At 38.9% G+C, this 22731-nt stretch overlaps 1 protein-coding gene across 1 annotated transcript in view; it reads right to left on the minus strand.

The window, feature by feature from the left end:
- CUBN (cubilin) overlaps positions 1 to 22731 on the minus strand; it is a 259483-nt gene that overhangs the window by 18524 nt on the left and 218228 nt on the right. Inside the window, exons 59-60 of the mRNA XM_044229270.1 lie at positions 19571 to 19788; positions 4143 to 4351 (exon numbers count right to left, since the gene is read on the minus strand). Of these exons, the coding sequence (XP_044085205.1) occupies positions 4143 to 4351; positions 19571 to 19788 (427 nt within the window). The remainder of the gene's footprint in view (positions 1 to 4142; positions 4352 to 19570; positions 19789 to 22731) is intronic.

The following is a 22731-nucleotide window of genomic DNA, read 5'->3' on the forward strand; positions in this document are numbered from 1 at the left end:
GTTTTCCACTATTTTGGAAGTTCTGGCTGACGGTGAGGATACTGGCATTTAAGTTGCAACTATAGCCTGTCGCTATTAGTTTAAATGGATACTTTTGTATTTTCCATGATCCCACCTAGAAGAATTGGACTACTTTATCATGTGGCCTAATACAGCTGAAGCAGAGCATTTATGTATTCAGGTCTGCACTATTTTATATACTCTTCTCTTAGTCCTCCTTCTCACTGAATTTAGTACATTATATTATGCTTTTGAAGCTATGTGAATGGGTAGGTTATGGCGTAGATGACCTTCACTTCAGAGAGTCAAGGAAGCACCATGAAATACCGGCTATTCAAGCGGGCAGGGATTAGATTGGGAAGACGCTGGGAAGTGTTAGGAAGGAGCCATTTCCTTTGCACTAGCTCCGTACTTCCCAGCAGAGGAACGTCAGTTAGGGTCACAGTCCTGAGCCCTTCCTGCCATTTCTCTCCCTGCTCACCATAAGAGAAATGACTTCACCGCTGGCAGATAGGCGGGTCAGACACTACAGAGCTGCAAATCCACCCTTCCCTCTTTCTCTCTGGTGGCCCCCCAACACAAGTGTGCTTCTCTGACATTCCTCCGAAATCCAGCTCAGCCATCCCAGGGAGACAACCTCTCCGGAATCCCCAAATGACTCAATTATACCTACTCTACTTTTGTTCATTGCTTATATTTATTGCTTTTGTCTTGTTGTGTGTTAGTTTATATGCTTACGTGACAACCTCCTACACTTTCCTGACAGCAACTTGGGGAACCCTATCTTTAACCTTTCTGTACCTCTGCCGTGGGGTGCCTGGCACATCGCTGTGCCACATGACCCTTTATGGAATGGACGTGATGTTAATTTCAACAGAAATGCTCGGTGAAACACGTAGTCACGATGTACTGCAGTCACCATAGTAATTTTTCAAATCAACCCTTCCGAAAATAAGAGATATAATTATGAATGGATGATGGAATTGCCATGTTTTCATCTGCATATCGACCTACAGAACTGAATTAAATTAGCTTTCCTAAAAAGCGATTTGATTATAGTATCTAAGAAACACTCTACAAGGAATCAAACATTCCATTTATGGCAGAGAATTGCTTTAATATGTCTGTCTCCAGGCTTCACATGCCAAGGGCTGTACTTTGATCTGCCAGTTTGGTAAAAGCTGGAAAAGTTGCCAGTATAGAGAAAATGCTTTCCCAAGAAGGAAAACAAGAGTAGATCTGAACGGAATTTCTTTAGAAAAGGGGTGGTGGTGGGGGGGGAGACATTTTATAATTAAACTAGATGATAACTCCTTGTTTTGGATACTGCTATTTTTGTCCCAAATGACTTAAAGAGATTAAGAAAATTGCTAGTTGCTTCAATAACAGTATCAAATCCCACTCAGAAAAGGATGAGAATATCAATCAACCTTCCTGCCAGCAAGACCATACCCAAAACATCCTGCATAAATTTACTTTTACTGTCATTTATGTGTAAATCAATTATTTTGATGTTTTAAGAAAAAATGATTCCACAGCCAGCCTGCCTATCTGGCGGTACACCAGGGTCAGGGGTGGGGAAATGAATTTACCTTTTTTTTTTTTTTTTTAAGATTTTATTGATTTACTTGAGAGAGAGAGAGTGAGAGAGAGAGCATGAGAGGCAGTGGGACAGGGAGAGGCAGGCTCCCCACTGAGCATGGAGCCCAATGCGGGACTCGATCCCAGAACTCCAGGATCATGACCTGAGCCGAAGGCAGTTGCTGAACCAACTGAGCCACCCAGGCGCCCCTGAATTTGTTCTTAAATGCATTTCAAGCCCAGTGCCAAACAGTCCAGCATGCATGATCTTTGTCCGCAAAGTAACCTTGCAAAGTAAGTCTGATTATGATTTTTGTTCGTTTGTTTTGTAATAGATGAAGTGAGAAAGGATTGGGGCAGTGAGGGGATCTGCCTGGTGATAACACTGGGTTCCAGTCCACACTACCTGCCTCTAGGGCTTATGACCCCACCCCCACCCCGCCCCTGTAAGACCAAGGCAGCTCTCAAAGCACCTGGAATACCAGCTTTGCTGCTGCTTTGGCCATTTGGGGTCATTTTAGAAAAGAATTCAACCTAAACTGAAATCCCTTGTTATCTCCGGTCTTTCAGGAACTCCTGATCTGGTTTCTGTGCCCATACTTTAGTTAAAAATGGTTGTCATCCAATCTGACAAGTTTTTCCTTCTTCTTCCCTTCTCGGCCTCTAATTTATAATTTGAAAATACTGACCACCCATCTTTGGTGAGCAACTCTTCTCCCTTGACCTTCATGACTCTCCACTATTCATGGCTTTTATCTTTTTTTTCCTTGACTTGTCTGTTTCTTGTCCTGCCTCTTTTGTCCTCGCTGACTGCCTCCCTGCGTACTTTTCCGGACACGGAGCAGCAGGCTGGCTTTCCAGCTCCATGCTGCCTTGCTGAAAGAAAACAGTGATTGTTCTGACTGCAGCAGTGTTCCTTTGCTGTCTCCTGTCTGTTCGTGCTGCTCTCTTCTTGCTGGAGCCCCGACCCATCCTCTGCCCACCTGTCTGCCCTGCTGTCCCCCAAACCGAACCCCGACCTTACAAAGCATGGTCTCCTCCTAACAGCACTGACATTCTCCTGCTCTCCTGGGCTTGGAGCTTATGACAGTATGTAATTAAGTGTTCGACACATATTTTACGAGTTTTCTTTCCCTTTTATTAAAAACAATAATTTCTTTAAACTATAAGACAATTTTCAAACTTAAAAGTTCATCTTAAACTAGGCTTGATAGCTCCATCCCTGTACCATCCTTATCTAAAAGTAACCTCTTCCTGGGGTCCTCCCTCCAGACTCTCTGCTCCCCACCCACCTGAAATGCTGACTCCGTGTTAGTCTTCCTTAAACACTGCTCTCATCATATCGCTCATTGGAAAACCTCCAATTCCTCCTTATTTCCAACTGCACAAAATTTGAATTGCATGAATTTGATTCCATTTTCTCTCTTTCTCTCCTCTCCTTCTCTCTTTCTCTCCTTCCTTCCTTTCTTCCTAGTTTGACTTTTCAAGATTCTTTGGGATCTGGGTATTTCTCCAGCAATAAAATGAGGCAATCGCATTTCTTGCTACTTTTTGGAATACGCTGCTCCAGTAAAGTCAGTCCCATCACCCTTTTAAGAACCTTCATATGCCAACTTCTGTACCTCCCTTCTTTTGATGTGCACCTTGCCTGGAATACCTCCTCTCCCGACTTGAATAACCTCTCCCTCACTCTCCAAAGCCTTTCTTCTTCATGCCAGATCATCATGAACGTTCCTCCCTTTTAAATTTGGATGTTGCTTTGAGCCTCTATCTGTACATTACTTGGCACTTCAATATTGACTACCCTGAACAGTGTATTGTTGACTTGCATGCATCACCCATCATTTTTACAATCAAATTTAAGCTTCTCATGGGCACAAATCTTGCCATGCTGGTTGTTGCCCCCCAACAAAGTGGAGTAGTATACACTGGCTGATACTACGTAGAGGGTTTAATCTGAACTCAGGGGTGCCTGGCTGGCTCAGCTGGAGGAGCACACAACTCTTGATCTCAGGGTCATGGGTTCAAGCCCCACACTGGGTAGAGAGATTACTTAAGCAAAAGAAAAAGAAGGAGGGGGTTGAATTCATATGTCCTTATAAATACAATAATTTAATGTTAATGAATCACTAAAACTTGAACAGAAAAGTTTCCTGACTTGCTTTTAATGGGACTTCAGAACCAAGTTATTTTCTACATTTACAAGTAATATGGAAAGTAGATATATAAACTTCATTTTAGGATTTGCCGAAGGTCTTTCAAGTATCTCTGTCCATACAACCTATCTTTCCATAGATCCTCTCTTGCCAAAGCATGGATGAACAGGAAATCTTAAAGCTAGTGTTAGTAGCTACAAGACGTTTCTGAGTCATCCATATTAGAGGTTAACCTGATATCAAGACAGTGCTCCTGTAATAATAAATGTTATATTCATGTAGAATATGATATTTTAAAAATTAGTGGAACTCAAAATTTTCATGACTCCCTGAATGGTATCAACTGACACATACCATGTTAAAGTCTTGGGCAGAAGACTCTGTTAGGAAATAGAATAGCCTTACCTTTACATAATCATATATGCATCTTTGCAAAATACTGTACGCCTCCAGAGAAAATGTGTTGAAGGTAAGTTTAATTAGTTTGTTTACAGGTGCAGTGATGATCCAGATGCAGTTTAAATTCTTGTCGTATCTTCCATTGGCGTCAGAATCAGGAGAGGCGAGGGTATTATTTGAACCCGTCAGATAACCACCACATCCTTGCCGAGGCCCTGCATTACAACAAAGACACGTCACTGTGCAAACCAAAGAGAACAGATCTTAAATTTTATATGGAGAGTTTTAAAAAAAAATCACATAGTGTCTATTCTGCGGACACTTGCATGAATGTTATCAGATGGTGCGCTGGGCTTCCGGGGGCTTATGTGAGCGTTGCTCAAGCTTGCATTAGCTTTTTTGTTACTTATTTCCTTTCTGCTCCTGTGAGTCCCCCTTCTAGTCACCTAGAAAAGTGGGGAGTCATATTTAGTTTTATATGAATATTTAGAACTGTTGATGGGATTTATTGAAGCTTTTTCTATTCTTAAAAAATCCAGTTTCTTAGAAAATAAGGTGTTTTCCATAACAAAACTTGTGGAAACCATGAACATATTTTATTTCTATGTTCTGCTTTTATGAACACTATCAGATTGAAAACTGAATTTATGAAGAATTTACCCAACATTCCAAGACAGTTGGCTCCCAATAAACCTTTTATGTAAATTACCTGTTAGAAAGAGGCTGGGGGCCATTTAACACTACCTACATTTAAAACTACAGTCCAGTTTATAGTAAAACATACTCTATATTTGATTTTTTTTTTCCATAAAGAGGAAAACTGAAAAAGAGCTTTAAGGGCAAAAATAAAATAAAATAAATAAATAAATTCTACTTTGAAATAAAAACCTTAAGATTCATAATAAAAATAGAAAAGAGAGATAAAAAAAATCCTCTCAAGAAGGCAGAATGGTCAACTATGAAAAAATAGGGAACTAAATCCTCAGAATATAGGACATAGTTTTGTTCATTTCACAGTCCAAGGCAATGCTTCTGAAATGATGTGAAAAGAGCACAAAAGGAAGACGAACTTACTGATGATTTTTGAAACCATGAGCATGAACCAAATTAAAAATAACCCTAGTAGGAAGAGGGGTTAAGTAGGTGCTCAAAGTAGTGTTCATAAAGCTTACATTCTGCACAAATATAGATTATTAGTTCCAAAATTAAATCTCACTGACATTGGCTTTTCATTTATTGGTCTCCTATTTATCTGTTAACGGTGAAAAGATTGCTTGCAACATTAGGGGGCGCTAAGATTTTGGCCTTGGAGCTTGGCAGGAAATAGAAACAATGGCAGCCCTTCTCACAGGCAAAGTATGAAATTTGTGGCGAGTTTTTCAGGATAGGCACATTACTCAGCAGGTCAAACTGCCCTGTCCATAGCTTCAAAGTCAGATAAAATGATAGATTATTTGCACAATCAGACGTTTCCTTGAGTTGAAAAGCTTCCAAAGGCCCAGTCCTTGATAAATCCGTCGATGGTATATAGCACAAAACTATTCTGAAACCAAAGCAATGCTCAGCACTGCTGAACCACATACTGCTAATGACTCTGCTCACATGACATAAGCCTGCAACCAAAAGAAAGAACTGGAGTTTGCATTGCTTTTATACCCAGTGTGGACTGACTGTTACTTAAGAAAACCACTTAACTTGATATGCAGAGCTGGGAAGAATAATGACTCAGGGTATTAATGAATTGACACACGTATCTATTTATTTATTAAATATTTGGGTTTTTTTTTCCTCAAAAAAAAATTTTTTTTTAGGATTTATTTACTTATTTTAGAGAAAGATGGAGAGAGCCCACGGCGGTAGAGGGAGGGAGCAAGGGACAGAGGGAGAGAGAGAATCACAAGCAGAATCCCCACTGAGTGCAGAGCCAGATGCAGGTCTTGATCTCACAACCCTGAGATCATGACCTGAGCTGAAACCAAGAGTCAGACATTTGACTGAGCCATCCAGGCACCCCATTAAATACTGCTTTAATAGTGAAAGAAATAGATTTAGTATTGAGGTGGGAAAAGATAAGTGGTAGTCCAACAGCAGTGATAAGACATACATAAATAATGATAATACAATTCAGAAAACAAAACAAAACAAAACACAAAAACAGGTACCATAAAAGAGGCAGGGAAGTCTTGTGAGTTTTGCAGGAAGGGACAGACTACTTCAGGCTATGACGATGTAGAATGTCCAAGGAAGAGGTGATATCTGATTTGGGTCTTGAAGGATAAACAGGACAAGACTATGTAGAACTGGAAATGATACTGCCAATTCCAGGCAGGTGGAACCTTATGACCAAAGATGCAGTGGACAAGAATTTACATTATATGCAGAGGAAAGCATAATTCTCTTAGTGAGTACTCTAGAGTCCGCTGAGGACAAGAAGATTGGGAAACAGGATGGGCTGTTCTGCAGAGGGCCTCAACTGCGGGATGATAGAACTTGACCTTGAGACTTGATTCTGTGGATAATGGGGATCTACTGAAAGGTTTTTGATTAGAAGAGTGGTAGGGTCAGAATGTCCTTTCTAAACAATTATGATGTAAATATATTTCTGGTAGCAGCATTACATGGAGGGGTGCAGGACTGGAGGAGATGAGACCAATAGAGAAGACATGGCTACACTCTGGGATGGAGGCAGCAAGAGCACGCAGTAAAGAGTTGGAGGTTTGTATACCGGAAATTGGTATTGTTGGGCTTTACTCTATGAATGCATCAGCTTTAAAAATTAAATGTCATTTTTAAAAGTTTAGACTATATTATCACCCCTTGTTTATGAACTGTTACTAATAATAAGGGCAAGACGACGATTGTATCTGGGTACAGTGGCACCATTATACACACTACTACTGTACTGATGTCATAAGGCAGACACACCCTCCCTCCCTCCAGGGAGCCCAAAAGCAAGAACACAAAAGTCATTGGTGTGTGCTGCCACAGACTGATGGGTAGCTTGGATGATTCTTAATTCTTTAGCCCTTCTCATTGCAATACATTAGAATGGACACAGCACGCCTTTCTGTCCACTTGGTGTTAGGCTTGGCCAAGGGACTGGTGCTAGGTCTCAGAATATTAATGGTCTTGAAGTAAGAATAGGTCTTAAAGGGGCTTTGTGTTTTTTGGTTCGTGCTCCCATGCTCCATCCACCAAGAGCTCATGTCTGAGGTGGGCCAGAACTGTGAAACCAAATGCAATCAACCTGTGGCCTGGAACAGGCAGACAAACCAGTCTGCCAACCCATCAGTGATGAAAATAAATGCTAGAGGGATAAGCCACTGAATTTTGGCTGATTTGTTGCTCAACATTACTGTGGCCATAGCCGATCAATACCCAAATAGCTTGTTTGAGTTGTTAAACTATAACAGAGCATGTTGCTTAATTCATAGAATATATATAGAGAACTTAAAAAAAAAGGAGAATTAACATTACCATCAGACAATGCTGGCCAAAATATTCAAATATTTGAGGTGAGCATAACATTATGTGAATGAATTATATAATTCATACTATATTTGAATAATATTATAGAGTAATAGGCTATATGAGGGCATAGTCAAATAATCGAGGTAAGTGTAACATTATATGGGTAAAATTCTTTCAGTGTTTGTTTGGTGCAGTAAATGGTTATAAATGCTCTAATTTCCCCCATTTTAATATTTAAACATAGTACAACTGCTCTTTGCTTCTCCTTCCCCTATAGCAAATATAACCATAAATGTATGTCTTTGGGGAAATATAGAGATAAATATTATCAAAAGAAGGATCTTTACCAAAAAGTGCTTTGCCACATTACTAGTTCTCCATTTCTATATTTCAACAATAAGAGGACATATCAGAAAGAACTCTGTGATCATGAAACAGTTTCATACATAAGACACTAATATTCATTTACTATACTGATATTTTTAAATTTCCCTCATGACCTTTTTCACCAGTATCAGCCCTTCACCTTGACATACTTAGCGTCATAAATCCATCACCTTCCGTGTCCTTACACACATTCTTCCATCCAGCAAACTCCCATCCACCAGCACATTCGTCAGTCATGCTCAGTCATGACATTCCCCGTGTCCAAGAACAAATGTCACTCTAACCGTCTTCCCTAAAATTGGAAATAAATACTTCCTACAAAAGAGCTACTTCTTTAGAGAAGGACAATGTTTGACTAAAGAAATACTGGAAATAAAAGCCCGTAGTAAGGAGTGAAATGTGGGTCCAGATCTACTGAATTAAAAATCAGTAACTAAATCCTAAATTCTTTCCCTCCGACAACTCAGTTTCAGAGTGAAGTACAAGCCAACATAAATCTGACAAAGAAAATTAGTTCTTTTATCCAAGAGAAAACATCTTGAAGCCTTTAGTGGAGACAGGTGCATTTCTAAATAGTTATCGTGAGAATGGACATTTTTGTGGCTGACGTTTTATTGACGTCTTCTGGATAGGATCTCTATCTGTCTCTGGACTGTCACTACTTGGACACATGGTGAATGGCAAGCCATCCTTACAGATAAAGACTGGCCTGACTTTGGGCACTTTCCTGTTTCTCAGTGAGCCAGCTGGAGCTTGAGTCTGTAGTTGAAGGAAGCCGACCAAAGCACAGGAAAGAGAACATAAACACATTCAAAGGTGGTGCTTTAGGGAAATGGGGGTGTGCCAGGGTAGCTTCCCTTCAACCACACAGGACACAGGGGTAGAGCTCCATAATCTTTCCTTTGAATAGATCTTGCTGTGATTTTCAAAGCTGCATTATTCAATTGCCCTACAGGAGAGAATTCATTTTTAAAAATTCACCTAGGTTCCAGACAAACATGCTTTGTCTTTTTATCTAAAAGCAAACTGGATTTATTTTTCAACTCTCTAACCTCAAACATGTATAACCTTTTAGGTATTATATACATATGTTATGCTAGAAAAACAACATAATGGGTTTTGTAACATGAATTGCGTGTTTTGATCTTCTTTGTTTTTGGTAACATCACTCAATTTGACTCATTTAAAAAATCCTAATTTGAGATCCAGCCTAATTTAACTTAGATTGTGTACTTGGTCTAGTAATATTTGGGAAACCTAAAACTAAAATACTACAAAAAAAGGTAATTCCAGCGACCAATCAGTAGCAACCCCATAGGCTTCTCTGTCTACTTGTGATCTCTCTCTGTCAAATAAATAAAATCTTAACAACAAAAAAAATCAGATGAAAACGAAGGAATAGCATCTTAAAGTGCTGAAAGAAAATAAATACCACACTAGAATTCTATATTCAGAGAAAATATAAGACAAACTAACACTATTTTTAGAAAAACAAAAACAAAAAACAAACAGAAAAAGCTTTTACCAGAAGAAAAAAGAGCTTTTACCACAAGAATTGCCGCAATTAAAAAAAAAAAAAAATCACTAAAAAGAACTCTTCAAAAAGAAAGAAATTGGTCCCATAAGGAGGCAGGGAAATTCAGGAAGGGTAAATAAAATAAAATAAAATAAAAAACAGCAATGTTGATACACATAAGTACTACTTGCATAAAGCAATAAAAATGTTTTGTTTAAAATATAAGTAGAGTTAAAACAACTGACATTAAATAGCAAAAAGACAGGAAGGAGATAAATGGATTTAAAATGTTCTAAGGTCCTTACACTTATTATGAAGTGGTGAAAGGAATAATTTTAAATTAGACTCTAATGAGTCAAGGATGAATGTTGTAATCTCTAAGGTAATCACTTAAAGAAGAGGAACAGAATGTAGAAGCAATGACTTAAAAAGGAGAGTGACCGAAACCAATTTAAAGAAGCCCAAGAAAGGATAAAGGAAGGTAAGAACAGGCAGGACCAAGAGAAAACAAAATACAATGGGTCCATTTAAGTCCAATAATGTTGGTAATTTCATTAGTTGAAAAAAATATGAAATTCTCAAATGAAAGACAAAGTAAAACAGAACCTAAATAAAATCTTCAGGATAGGAAAAGTTCGAAAGTGGCAAGATTGAAAACTATACCAAGCAAACACGAACAAAAGAAAGTTAGGGAAGTGATACTAACTTAGAAAAAAGTAGACTTCAAGACAAGCAGCGTTTAAAAACATTGCATAATGATACAAGTCAGTTCACCAGGCATATATAATAATTTTAAACATGTATGTGTCACACTTCATTGCCTCAAGGAAAAAACAAGCAAAACTCTATCCCAGATCCTTCTACTAAGCTTCTAATTCTTATATCTGATGAACTATGGGACTTGAGCTGGATGTCTTAAATGCACCAGAATCTCCATACCCAAACCTAGAATTATTATTTTCTCCTAGAAAACCTGATCTTTTCCTGGTAATTTTGCATTTGGATGGCTGTATCACCAGAAAGCATTACTACACTGTTCAAAGACCTCTGTGTCCCACTGATTCTACATCTTTCTATATCTTTTATTTTTACACTTCTCTGATCATCTTCTGCCAAAACAACTCTAGTACTTTCCTAATTTTTCCCTGCATAAAAGGCCACCCCTACTTCAAAACACCATCCATACAGGTACTAGAATGTGCTCTTTAAAACAAACCTATTAGATCATTAGATCTCCAGCTCAAAACCAGTCATGGTTCCCCTCTGCCTGTGATACAGGGCCTTCTGCACGTAGCTTCTGTCTATTTCTGCTGTCACAGGCTCCTATTGTTCTCTGCCTCATTCCCCAGAATATTACCAAATGACCCGAGGGTCAGTCTGTAGCCTCTGAAATGGGATGCACCTGCAACTTTGTACATGCTTTTCCTTCTCTATAGAATGCTTTCCCAAGGAATGCCTTCTCCTTCCAACTTGCTACAATCTAAGGCTGAAATGTATGCCATGCTTAATGAATGCCAGGGAATGTTTTAGTTTAATCTCACCACAGCCCTGTCAGGTAGTCACTATTAGTGTACCCATTTCACAGAGGAGATCATCAAGATTTAGAGAGGAAAAGTGTCCAGGTTCAGACTCGTTGGGATGGACAAGAACTGGTTTTTTTCCTAGGAAGTCTTCCTCCAGAGCTTACACACAAACTCTCTCTCTTTCTCTCTCTCTCTCTTTTTTAAAGATTCCATTTATTTATTTGGCGGAGGAAGAGAGAAAGCACAAGCAGAGGGAGAAGCCAGCAGAGGGGGAAGTAGTACCACAGGTCCCTGGCTTTTCTGCCTCCACTGTCCTTTGCACATACTTCTGTCAAAAAGCATTTATTACACCAAATTTACAATTACTTACTAACTCATCTACTTGAATGGACCTCTCAAGAATAAGGACCTTGTTCATTTCATCTTTGTATTCCCAAGGAGAAGTTCCTCGCCTGCACAGCAAGTAGCTGGTGAATATTGTTGAATAAACAATGAAGGAATGAATAGAACATGTAAATTGTTCTTATATGGATCTTTGCATCTAACATACGTTTACAAGGAGAATTCTTGGACTTAAATATGCTTCTTGATTTGTAAAGTTGTTGTTACATTATGCACACATTTTGTCTATGTACATGTATGTACATACTTATGTATTTTTTTTTAACAAAATGGCATGTTTGTCCTATGGATTAACCTGTTTTTAAAGCTAAGTTAGTTCATTTTTAGCACACATTTAATTGCCAAGAAGCAACTCACAGGATAACAATAAAAATATCACTGAAAGATTTAAAACATTGCCTAAGAGATAGTATTTTCATAGGAAAATGCATCTTTAGCTAAAAATTTGCAGTGATAAATGATGTTAGGTCTATGACTTAAGTAAATTTAATTTGTGAGTATTAGATTACAGCAAGCAGAGCAAATTTGATCATTTGTAAAATACGGGATACATTAATGTGCCAACTCTACTACCTAAAAGAAGTATGACTTAGACTTCGTACCTATCAGAATGGTTATTATCAAATAGACAAGAAATGGTAAGTGTTGACAAGGATATGGAGAAAAGGCAAACTTCTTGCACTGTTGGTGCAGATAGAAGCTGGTACAGCCACTGTGGAAAACAGTAAATTTCTCCAAAAGTTAAAAACAGAACTACCACATGATCTGCCAATCCCATTTCTAGGTATTTATCTGAAAAAAAAGGAATACCAATTTGAAAATATATGGGCATTCCCATGTGCTTTGCAACATTATTTACAATAGTCAAGATAGAGAATCAAAGTAAATGTCCACAAGTGGATGAATGGATCAAGATGATGTTATCTACATACATACATACATACATACATACACACACACACACACACAATGGAATATTATTCAGTCATAAAAAATGAAATCTTGCCATTTGCAACAACACGGATGGACCTAGAAGGTATTATGGTAGGTGAAATAAGTCAGGCAGAGAAAGACAAATACATATGACTTCACTGACATGTAGAAATGAAAATCAAAATAAATGAACAAATGAAACCAAACAAACAGACTCAGAGATAGAGAGAGCAAATGAATGTTTGCAGGATTTGGGGAACTGGATGAAATAGGTAAAGGGGGTGAAGAGGTACAATCTTTCATTTATAAAATAGGTAAGACTTCGGGATGTAATGCACAGCATAGGGAGTATAATCAATAATATTGTAATAGCTTTGTATTGTGACAGATGGTAGCTAGACTTACTGTGGTAACCACTTTGTAATGTATATAAATATCGAAGCACTATGTGGTACACCTGAAACTAATACAATATTTGAATGTCAATTCAAATTAACATTGACAATTACAAAATCGAAAGTTATGAAATTTTAAAAAATGTTCTGTTTAGAGAAAGAAGCCTTAATAGCAACATGCTCAGTCATAAAACAGATTTCGATACCAAAGAGGTGGAATTCATAAGACCAGAACCAGATTCCCATAGCTTTTAAATAACAATTTAAACAGGGACACAGAACTACTCTTTTGTTCTTACTGATATATTAGCTTATGCATTGTGCTATGGGTATTTCCACTTTTTTAGCTTTACCCTTGGACTTTGCGATGTCTTAATTTGGGAGTGAGCAGAACGTACAGCGACCACAAAATTAATAGATTTTTTTCATATCACGACAACAAGAAGAATATAGTCCTAGGGCCCTAATGATGTTTCATTTCTAAACAACTGATTTACAACCAAAGAATTTTTTTTAATGTTTACTGCTGACCAGAGATAGTTTGTACGTATGCCCCTGCAAACACTACATCAAAGTCAAGCTGATCCGAGTAAGGATAATAATTATTATTAAAGGGAACCTGTGGTTACAAATAATTTAACTCAAAACACCAAGTTTTGAGAACATCTGAGACAAGACTGAATGCTATTTTGAGGAGGGCTGGTGCGGCTTAGGTTAATGCAGGATAATTGCTTCCCAGCTCTTATTCACTCAAATGTTTTCCAGTGTTATCTTATGATTTACCACTAACTCAATTTTATCATTCAGTTTGGTTTCCACAATACCATCTGGTTTTATTTTTCCTCAACAGCAGCCCTACTCTTTAAACCAGGCACAGGTCATTCCAGGGGGAGGGGGGCATAGACTCTGATGTTGGAATATATCTTACTAAAAATCTTTCCTTTCCTTTTGCTGATCTGGAGTTTTACTCCTGTCTACTTGCTTTTGTAAGGTTTTGCTGAACGAGGCATTGCTGTTTTCCTTTCTGTGGCCCCGCATTCTCTGCTCAGCAAAAAACCCTTTTCAATAAAACCCACAAAGAAGAAACTGCAGATACCCTTGTCTTTGGCATCATCTCTCAAGGGAAATCCAATCACCAGTGAAAAGTTACAAGGCTTAAAAAGAGCGGAAGTAAGCTCAGTCTAGTTTTCTGCAAATGGGTGTACAATTTCAGCTCATCTCATTCTCTGACTTCATCAGAGGGAGCAAATGACATTAAGAGAAAAGACAAACACCATTGCTTTCGAGTAATACCCCTGTTACTGCTAAGCTGAGAATTACTTGGGCAGTGATTTATAAAATTTTTCAAGTTATAACTCAACCCTCTTACTGCACTTATACTTTTTTTTTTTCCCCAATTTATTTTATTTTCAGAAAAACAGTATTCATTATTTTTTCACCACACCCAGTGGGAGGTTGGGGTACCAGGTGGTGGGTATTATAGAGGGCACAGCTTGCATGGAGCACTGGGTGTGGTGCACTTATACTTTTAAAAATAATTAGGTTTGGCAGCTTTTATCAGGCTTTAAGAAGCACGTGGAAACATACATACATCAATATTTAGAGCCACTGAATATTCTTTTTTTTTTTTTAACAGAGAGAGAGAGATCACAAGTAGGCCAAGAGGCAAGCAGAGAAAGAGGGGAGAAGAAGGCTCCCTGCTGAGCAGAGAGCCAGACGTGGGGCTTGATCCCAGGACCCTGAGATCATGACCTGAGCTGAAGGCAGAGGCTTAACTCATTGGGCAACCCAGGCACCCTACAGCCACTGAATAAATTAAGTTTATTCTTTTACCATCTAGCTACAAAATTTTAGAATTAAGTTTATTCTTTTACCATCAAGCTACAGAATTTTAGAATGTCTCTCAAAGTCCAAACATAACACCAAAACTGAAACTGAAAAAGTAACTAGAAGCCAGAGTCTGATTTTGACATGTTGTTACATTTTTCTCCATCTGTTTTGACCATATTTTCTATCTTTGGGGCCGTAGACTCCCACTGCATTTGTCAGTCTCCCCTTTCCTTCTCTTGTCCCTTCTTATCAACAAACTCAGGCTCAACTCCCTCAGCTTCCTCCCACTGCTCCCAGTGTCTTCCTTTAGCATGTTAGAAAGACATTTTCCAGATGTTATGGCAGGGGACAAAAATCCAGAGGCCAGACACACATGACCCAGAGGTTGAGTCTGATCTCGTACTCCCAATTCTCTGAGGATGAAACTGATCCAATTTACTACCCTGAGTCTTAGCTGAACTATCTGAACCATGATGGAGAAGGAGGCACATCTAGATACAATACAATGTAGAGTATGTCATTTATATTAATATGAGGGAATTAATTGTTAAGTAGGTACATGTCTACTTGTTCTTTAATGCATTCACAGCCTATTAATATTGATGGAGTATCCGTTATATGCTAGGCCTCTGCAAGGTGTTAGAATGTAATTAAAATTTAACTTTTGATTTCAGGGAGTGTCCCATTGATGTTTATGACCCCGGCTGTACCCAGGCCTCCTCCCCCACCTCAGATATAGGATGGGACCGGTCATGGAGCCTCACAGAAGCCCAAGACCACAGCATTACTTTCTGATAGCATAACAGTCTTTCTCTTGGACATCTAAGGAACTTTAGAGGAATTAGCTACTTCATCCCCAACATATTCTTAAAAGAAAGAAAGTGGTAATTTTTTCAAAGTGATATTTTTTTAGCAGATAGAAAAAAAATTGAATTAAAAAATGCTAAAGGACTCTTCTAAAGCATCTTACCAGGCAATGATGTAATGGAATGATTAGGTGGTGGTCATGGGATTTCTGGTCCACAGCTCCTCTCATCTAGGTACGTTTTCGCCTTTGTGGAGTATGGTTCATTTTGTTCTTGTTAAATATGTGCTCGGGTGTTTTAAAACCTTTGTCGCACCTTTGCCTGTGAGTCTGACCATACTGCCAACTGACTCGTTCTCTGTATGGCACTTACACAAGGAAGGGACAGGCAGTGGCCCTCATCCTCCTCACATGGACTGTGGATGACAGGGAGCTGGGAGCTTTAGTCACATGTCCCATGTTTACAACCTCTAGTCACTGACACCCCCTTTTCCCTGACGTTACCATCTTCTTTAGGGTGATGTCACATCCTTGCCCTTCTAAGACATGTCGTCCCAAAGGGTCACTCTTTACTCTCTCCTAGGCTACTCAGTGATCCAAATGCCTACCAATCTCACACCTCATCAGGCCAGGGTCAGTTTCTGACCCTGACATTTTGCTGAAGTGTTATGAACACATTGCTTTAAAAAACAAAATGGAACCACCACAGTATACCACATAAATAATGGACTTCGAATCCCCGATCTAATCAAATATCTAGAAGTTTGGTGTCTAATGTGATGACTGTGTCACGAACAAGACTGACTGAGCAGAACTCTCACATGAGACCAGGGCAGTGAGAAGCAGCAGGGGTTCTGAAAGTTTAAAAACATGTCTGAAAGTCTGAAATGCTTCACAAGACACCCATGTAAGCCCAGTCATGGCCAAAGCAATCCCTGGGAGTCAAGGAGGGACAAAAGCTCAACTAGTAGAAATTTAATAAAATAAAGGTTACTTATAAACATCAATTCTGCACTAGATAGCATTCCTATTTCAGCCAAATCCACAGGATTAATGGCTTCTTAAACTTTATAAGACTCTTGATACCACTGACAATCAGACAAAAGCTCACTCTTTTAAGAAAAACACTCAGATAAATTCAGAGTTTCACAGATCCCTAATGCCCAGCACAATAGCTTTGCTGGTCATTTTCTCTCAGGATCAATTAATTATTCATGGAATGCTGGAGTGAAGGGGGAAAGGCAGATTCGCTTTATAGTTAGATGTTAGCCCCTGTGAAGGGCCTGCCTCCTTTCTCTGTACCTTATATCCCATCCATTAGGGGCCGTTAATACAGAAGTTCCACGAAAGGACAAAACTCAATTTCCCTACATATTTCGTAATTAACACAAACCATGGGATATTTGCCCCAAATCTTTCTGACCCATTAGCAATACAAATGAAGGAGTTGACCTCATAATCACATTGTTAAATGAGTGGGGCTCTCCACTGACTTCCGAAAAATCGAAGCAGATGTCTATAAAGTATTGTGAACTGTACCATCTAAATGGCAAATTTGCAAAACTCGAGTGTGTTAGTCAAGATGAACCAAACTGGAATGTCGCAGACTAAAATGGTCTCTTCACGGCAATTATTTACACTAGGAAAATACTGTTTTCCAGGCTGAACTGACAGTTTTGGACACCTTGTCAAAAATTCATGTGACGGGACGCCTGGGTGGCTCAGTTGGTTGGACGACTGCCTTCGGCTCAGGTCATGATCCCGGAGTCCCGGGATCGAGTCCTGCATCGGGCTCCCAGCTCCTTGGGGAGTCTGCTTCTCTCTCTGACCTTCTCCTTGCTCATGTTCTCTCTCACTGTCTCTCTCTCAAATAAATAAATAAATAAAATCTTTAAAAAAAAAAAAAATTCATGTGACTGTTGAAAACTCGCTGTCAAATCCATACAGGTGCTCTCACCTTTCCATGGGAAAAGGGGATGGTTTTAAATGCATAAGACAGATGTGAAAGGTGCATCCTAGTGGCCAAGTCCAAGTTTTTGTTTTTGTTTTTTAATCCAGATCTATAACTAGAAGAATTCAATCTATTCTTTTTTTTTTCATTTATTCATATTTATTTATTTATTTTAATTTTTAAAATTTATTTTTATCGTAACATTATTCATTGGTTTTGTACCACACCCAGTGCTCCATGCAATCTGTGCCCTCTCTAAAACCCACCACCTGGTTCCCCCAACCTACCACCCCCCGCCCCTTCAAAACCCTCAGATTGTTTTTCAGAGTCCATAGTCTCTCATGGTTCACCTCCCATTCCAATTTCCCTCAACTCCTCTCTCCTCTCTAACTCCCCTTGTCCTCCATAACTGCTCTTTCCCCTATTCCCTTACCACAAACAAACAAACAAAAAATGAAACAAAACAAAATTAAGAAGTTATGCAGAATGATCAGTAAACTGATATGTGCGCTCTTGAAGGCTTTGTGAAACCAAAGCAATTCAAGGCAACACTTAGCTTTTCCGTAAAAAACAAATTACTGTTAGTGATTACTCAAAAGCATTTCTTCAATATTTATAAAGATGAAAAAGAGGTAAAAGTCATCATCATGAAATGCAGTGATCACGCCACTCTGACAACTAATGACATTCCATTTCTATTCCCTACACTTGAACCCTTCCGAGAACTGTGACCCGAGGAAAACAGTAACTGACCGAGAGTTATGTGGTTGTATGTGAACAATGCCTCTGATAGTGTAAGATTTTTCCTTCTGTGCCTCTTTAGTTCAGTAAAATCACAGTAAGCCCAAATGCCTTCCTTGTAGCTCAGAAAAACAGTAATTAATGAGGCTAGTGAATGCTGCACTGACTCACTTGGGAAGCTTCATGCCGGGGACAACAGCAGAGAGCACTTTCAGACTATTTCAATGGTCAAGTGAGAATATATTAGGAAAAGGAAAAACAACTCGAAAGCAGGTAGCAAGAGCAAATGCAAATATATGTCATTTGATTCTAAAGTCTGTGCTAAAGGCAAGAATGTATGGGTCCTTTTGTGCAAAAATCTCCAAAGGAAAATGAATTTTTCTTTCAAAATAGCCTCTGTGCTTTTTGTACGCCACTTCACTTAGACAAATTCTATTGAGGCGATATTCCCTGTCTGCCCATGAGACTTGCTTTCAAGTGACTGTTGATATAGCTAAGTAGGAGAGGTGGCGAAATGGTTTTCTGATACAATTCGTCATGATGTCTATGTTTTATTGGGAAGCCTTCACAACATAAGTGTCTAATTGCTTCCCTCAGGAAATGCACAGAAAAGTAACACATCAAATGTAAAGAAAGCCCAAGGTAAGCTTGGCTTTGGAGCAGAGGGATGAGAGTTATCTACAGCATTCTCCCTTCTCAGTTTCTCTGAGAGTCTTACCTTTCCTTCTTTTTTTTTTTTTTTAAAGATTTTATTTATTTATTTGACAGAGAGAGAGAGAGAGATCACAAGTAGGCAGAGAGGCAGGCAGAGAGAGGGGGAAGCAGGCTTACTGCTGACCAGAGAGCCAGATGTGGGGCTCGATCCCAGGACCCTGAGATCATGACCTGAGCCGAAGGCAGAGGCTTAACCCACTGAGCCACCCAGCTGCCCCTCTTACCTTTCCTTCTATTTCCATTCCCACTGCGTCAGTTTGAACCTTCAACCTTTGCCATCCGGCATTCTGTAATGAGCTTCTTCTCAAGTCATAGGGTCCTCCTGCCCCAACCTCCCTCCAGCCTGCTACCATTACCATCTTTCCAGAAGTCAAGTCTGGTCATGCAGTTCTCACTTAAAGTTCTCCCAAGGCTGTTCATCATTTTAAAGATAAAGTCAACATAGGTCACGAGGCCTTTTTCTTGATGGAGCCCTTGCCTGCTTTTAGGCTAAACTTCTGCCATTTCCATCAGTGATAAAATGAGATTCAGGTCTCATCCGAGATGGTTGTGTAGAAAGACTTTACTCTTGTACATCAGAGAGGTATATTAGTTGAGTGTTTTTTTTAAATCAAAATATATCATGTATAACTTTTAAAACCAAAACTTCATGTGACATATTCCTCAAAATTTAAGTGAAAAGCAACTTTAGTCAGGTGAAAAAAAAATAAGTAAAGCAGAAAAGCAACAGTCATGAAAAACAGATTTACATATCCCAAATTCTTACCCAGCGTCTGCCAGAAAGATATTTTCCAGCCTCTTGCTGTTTGAAATGAATCTGTCTTGAATACCAGAAGCAAACTATGATTGCTGCTCTTAATATTGGGTGGAAGCTCGGAACCGCAGAATTTTCCAAGAAGGGGATCACTGATATTAGAACCATCATAAATTGCCAGGTAGTCTTGGGAGCAGAAGGTGGAGGGAACCACATCAAAATCACTAAACCTGTGGAATGAACCTTGTTAATACTGAAGTTCTCCATCCAGATTTCCATTACACTATAACTCTCGTTCTTGTAAAAACAAAAACAAAAAACAAACAAACAAAAAGCAAGACAAAGGCAGAACATCCATGCTTTACTTGACAGAAAGTACTAGAAACAGTATGCTATTCTAATGACTGGATGGCTATAAGCAAATATTTACATTTAGGATCATTATAGTTGCTACAGGAACTTTATACCACACATCCCTAGCTCTCTGCGTTCCTTACATTTGGGAGAATTGCCCTTCTGGGTACACTGTGAGGTTCTACATGGCCCTTAGACTTTCTTTTGTCCAAAGAAATATAAGCAGGAGTGATACATATTACTTTTTGGAAGGCGTTTTTAAAAAAATTACTATTCGGTTTGCCTTGCCACTGCAGTGAGGGGTCATGGATTTAAATGTAGAAATGAAGCGTCCATCAGCCTGGCTGCTGAGTGACCAGGCCACACTGGACATCCTCATACAGGTGAGAAATCAACTCGTTAAGCTACTGAGCCCTGGGCGTGTTTGTTACCACTTAAAACTATCCTGACGGATACAACCTTAACTTCATTTAATGACCTGAGATACTATTTTAATCTAAGGCCTCTGCTCTGTCATTTCAAGTAACTATTCCCAGAGTTTCCTAAACAAGCAAGGCTTTCTACATAGTTTATCTTTAGGGCTTTAGAATGGGTTTATTATTATTCTTAAATTTGTTTAAATTATTTGATATCCTGCCCTCATTTCTGTAGGTTCTCCTGCTTTCTCAGTTTTTTTTTTTTTTTTTTGCTTTGTTTTGTTTGCTAGCATCTATAATAAATAACATATAACACAGAATAATTTGTGGAGCTCCTGGGTGGCTCTGTCAGTTAAGTGCCTGACTCCTGATTTCAGCTCAGGTCCTGATCTCAGGGTCAGAAGATTGGGCTCTGTGCTTAGCAAGGAGTCTGCTTGTCCCTCTCCTTCTGCTCCTCCTTGGACTCTCTACCTCTGTCTCTCTCTCTCTCAAATAAAATAAATAAATAAATAGTCTTTAATACAGAATAATTTGAAGATATTTCATTTGAAAATTCCTTCTAAGAGCCTTAAGAAAAAAAGGATCTGTAAAATTTTTTAAAAGCCTTAATTAGTTCAATTTTTTCAAACTGATGATTAAGAACAAGATGAAAAATTCTTTATTTCTTCAACCACATGTAATAGTTAATGCTCTTGTAAAAGAAGATGAAGGCAGAACAAGAGCTAGATAATTTCCAAAAATACTACATCTATTTTTATTCTCCTTGGATAACACATTTATTTTCTACAACATGAATCCATAAAAAAAGATAAAGATTTGAGTTTCCAAGAGGATTCAAAGCTGTTTTGACATTTTATTTTTTATCATTTTTCCAGAGAACAGACGATATCTGGAAAAGCCCATTGATAGAAAAGCTTAAGTTGCCAGGGTACTTTGAGAGCCCTGGTAGAAGAATTCATGTTTTACTAATGTTTACAACTTCTGCAAAAACTGGGCTAATATCTGTTTCATAAAATGTAGGTTCTTAGAGTATAAAAAATTTTCCAACCATGCTAAAAGAATTTTGACTATGATAAGCCAGAGCCCACACAGGAAATAGATATATGTTATCAAGATATACAGTATATATATCACCTGTAATCCTACATATGTAGAAGCAAATACTGGGCCACCAAGGCACATGGCAAGAAAGACTCCTTATTCTGCCATTCTAGGCAGATGATCCTTCCATAGGGCCTCCTTTTTTGGACTATCTGGCATTTTTTGTTTATTCTTTTGTCCCTTAGACTTAAATGACTTTTTGGACCTTGGGGCACAGCTTCCTTACAAATAGTCCTGGGGGCGGGGGGCGGGGGATCTGCAGATTTCTTCAACGTGCAGCCTCTAGACCACTTACTGTCTGGTATAGGAACCCAATCAGACTGGATAAGACTTTTTTATAAAGACCCATTTGACATGGGTTCCTGGAGGCAAACTGCAGAGTATGTGATTTTAGGGATGAAAGTGATCACAGCCACTTGGTGGGGAGGTAGGTAAGAAAGATTCCAGCCCATCGACCTCCTATACAAAACTCTAGGTTGCTCTGAAGTACACGAACTTTCAGAGCCCTCTGCCGTACGCTGCCTATCACTGAAACACAAGAGTTACAAATACGTCATCTCAGATGAATGTGGTTTTGAACTTTATCACTGATAACTGGAGGTTATGGTCCTTAATCAGTGCTGTGGGGAGTAGTGGGATTAGGGGAGAGTTTTACTGATGATGTCAGCAATATCATGGGGCACCAGTGTAGAGGTGTTCTGATACACGGATAAAAATACATTTCTCAAGTAGTCAGGAAGTATTTGCCCTTCAAGAAATAGCATAGGGAAATATTAACAGCATGGCTTTGAGAGAAAATATGATGTGAATTCAGATTCTGACTCTTCATTTAGTAGCATATCACATTGAGAAAGTAATTTGACCTGTCTGAGCTTCAATTTTCTCATCAGTAAAATGGGTTTAATAATACATGCCTCATATAACTGTTTTAAGAATGAAAGAAGAAAAAAACCATAAAAACAAAAACCAAACAGGAGCTCCTGGGTGGCTCAGTTGGTTAAGTGGCTGCCTTCGGCTCAGGTCATGATCCCAGTGTTCTGGGATTGAGCCCCGTATCAGGCTCCCTGCTCAGCGGGGAGTCTGCTTCTCCCTCTCCCTCTGCTGCTCTGCCTACTTGTACTCTCTATCTCTGTCAAATAAGTAAATAAATAAATCTTTAAAAACAAAACAAACAAAAAGAATGAAAGAAGAGAACTATGGAAAGTATCAATTAAAGTTCCAATAAATGGGGGCACCTGGGTGGGTTAAAGCCTCTGCCTTCGGCTCAGGTCATGATCCCAGGATTCTGGGATCAAGCCCCGC

Source organism: Neovison vison, chromosome 12 (genome assembly GCF_020171115.1).
Source record: "Neovison vison isolate M4711 chromosome 12, ASM_NN_V1, whole genome shotgun sequence".
In the NCBI taxonomy this organism is placed as follows: Eukaryota; Metazoa; Chordata; class Mammalia; order Carnivora; family Mustelidae; genus Neogale; species Neogale vison.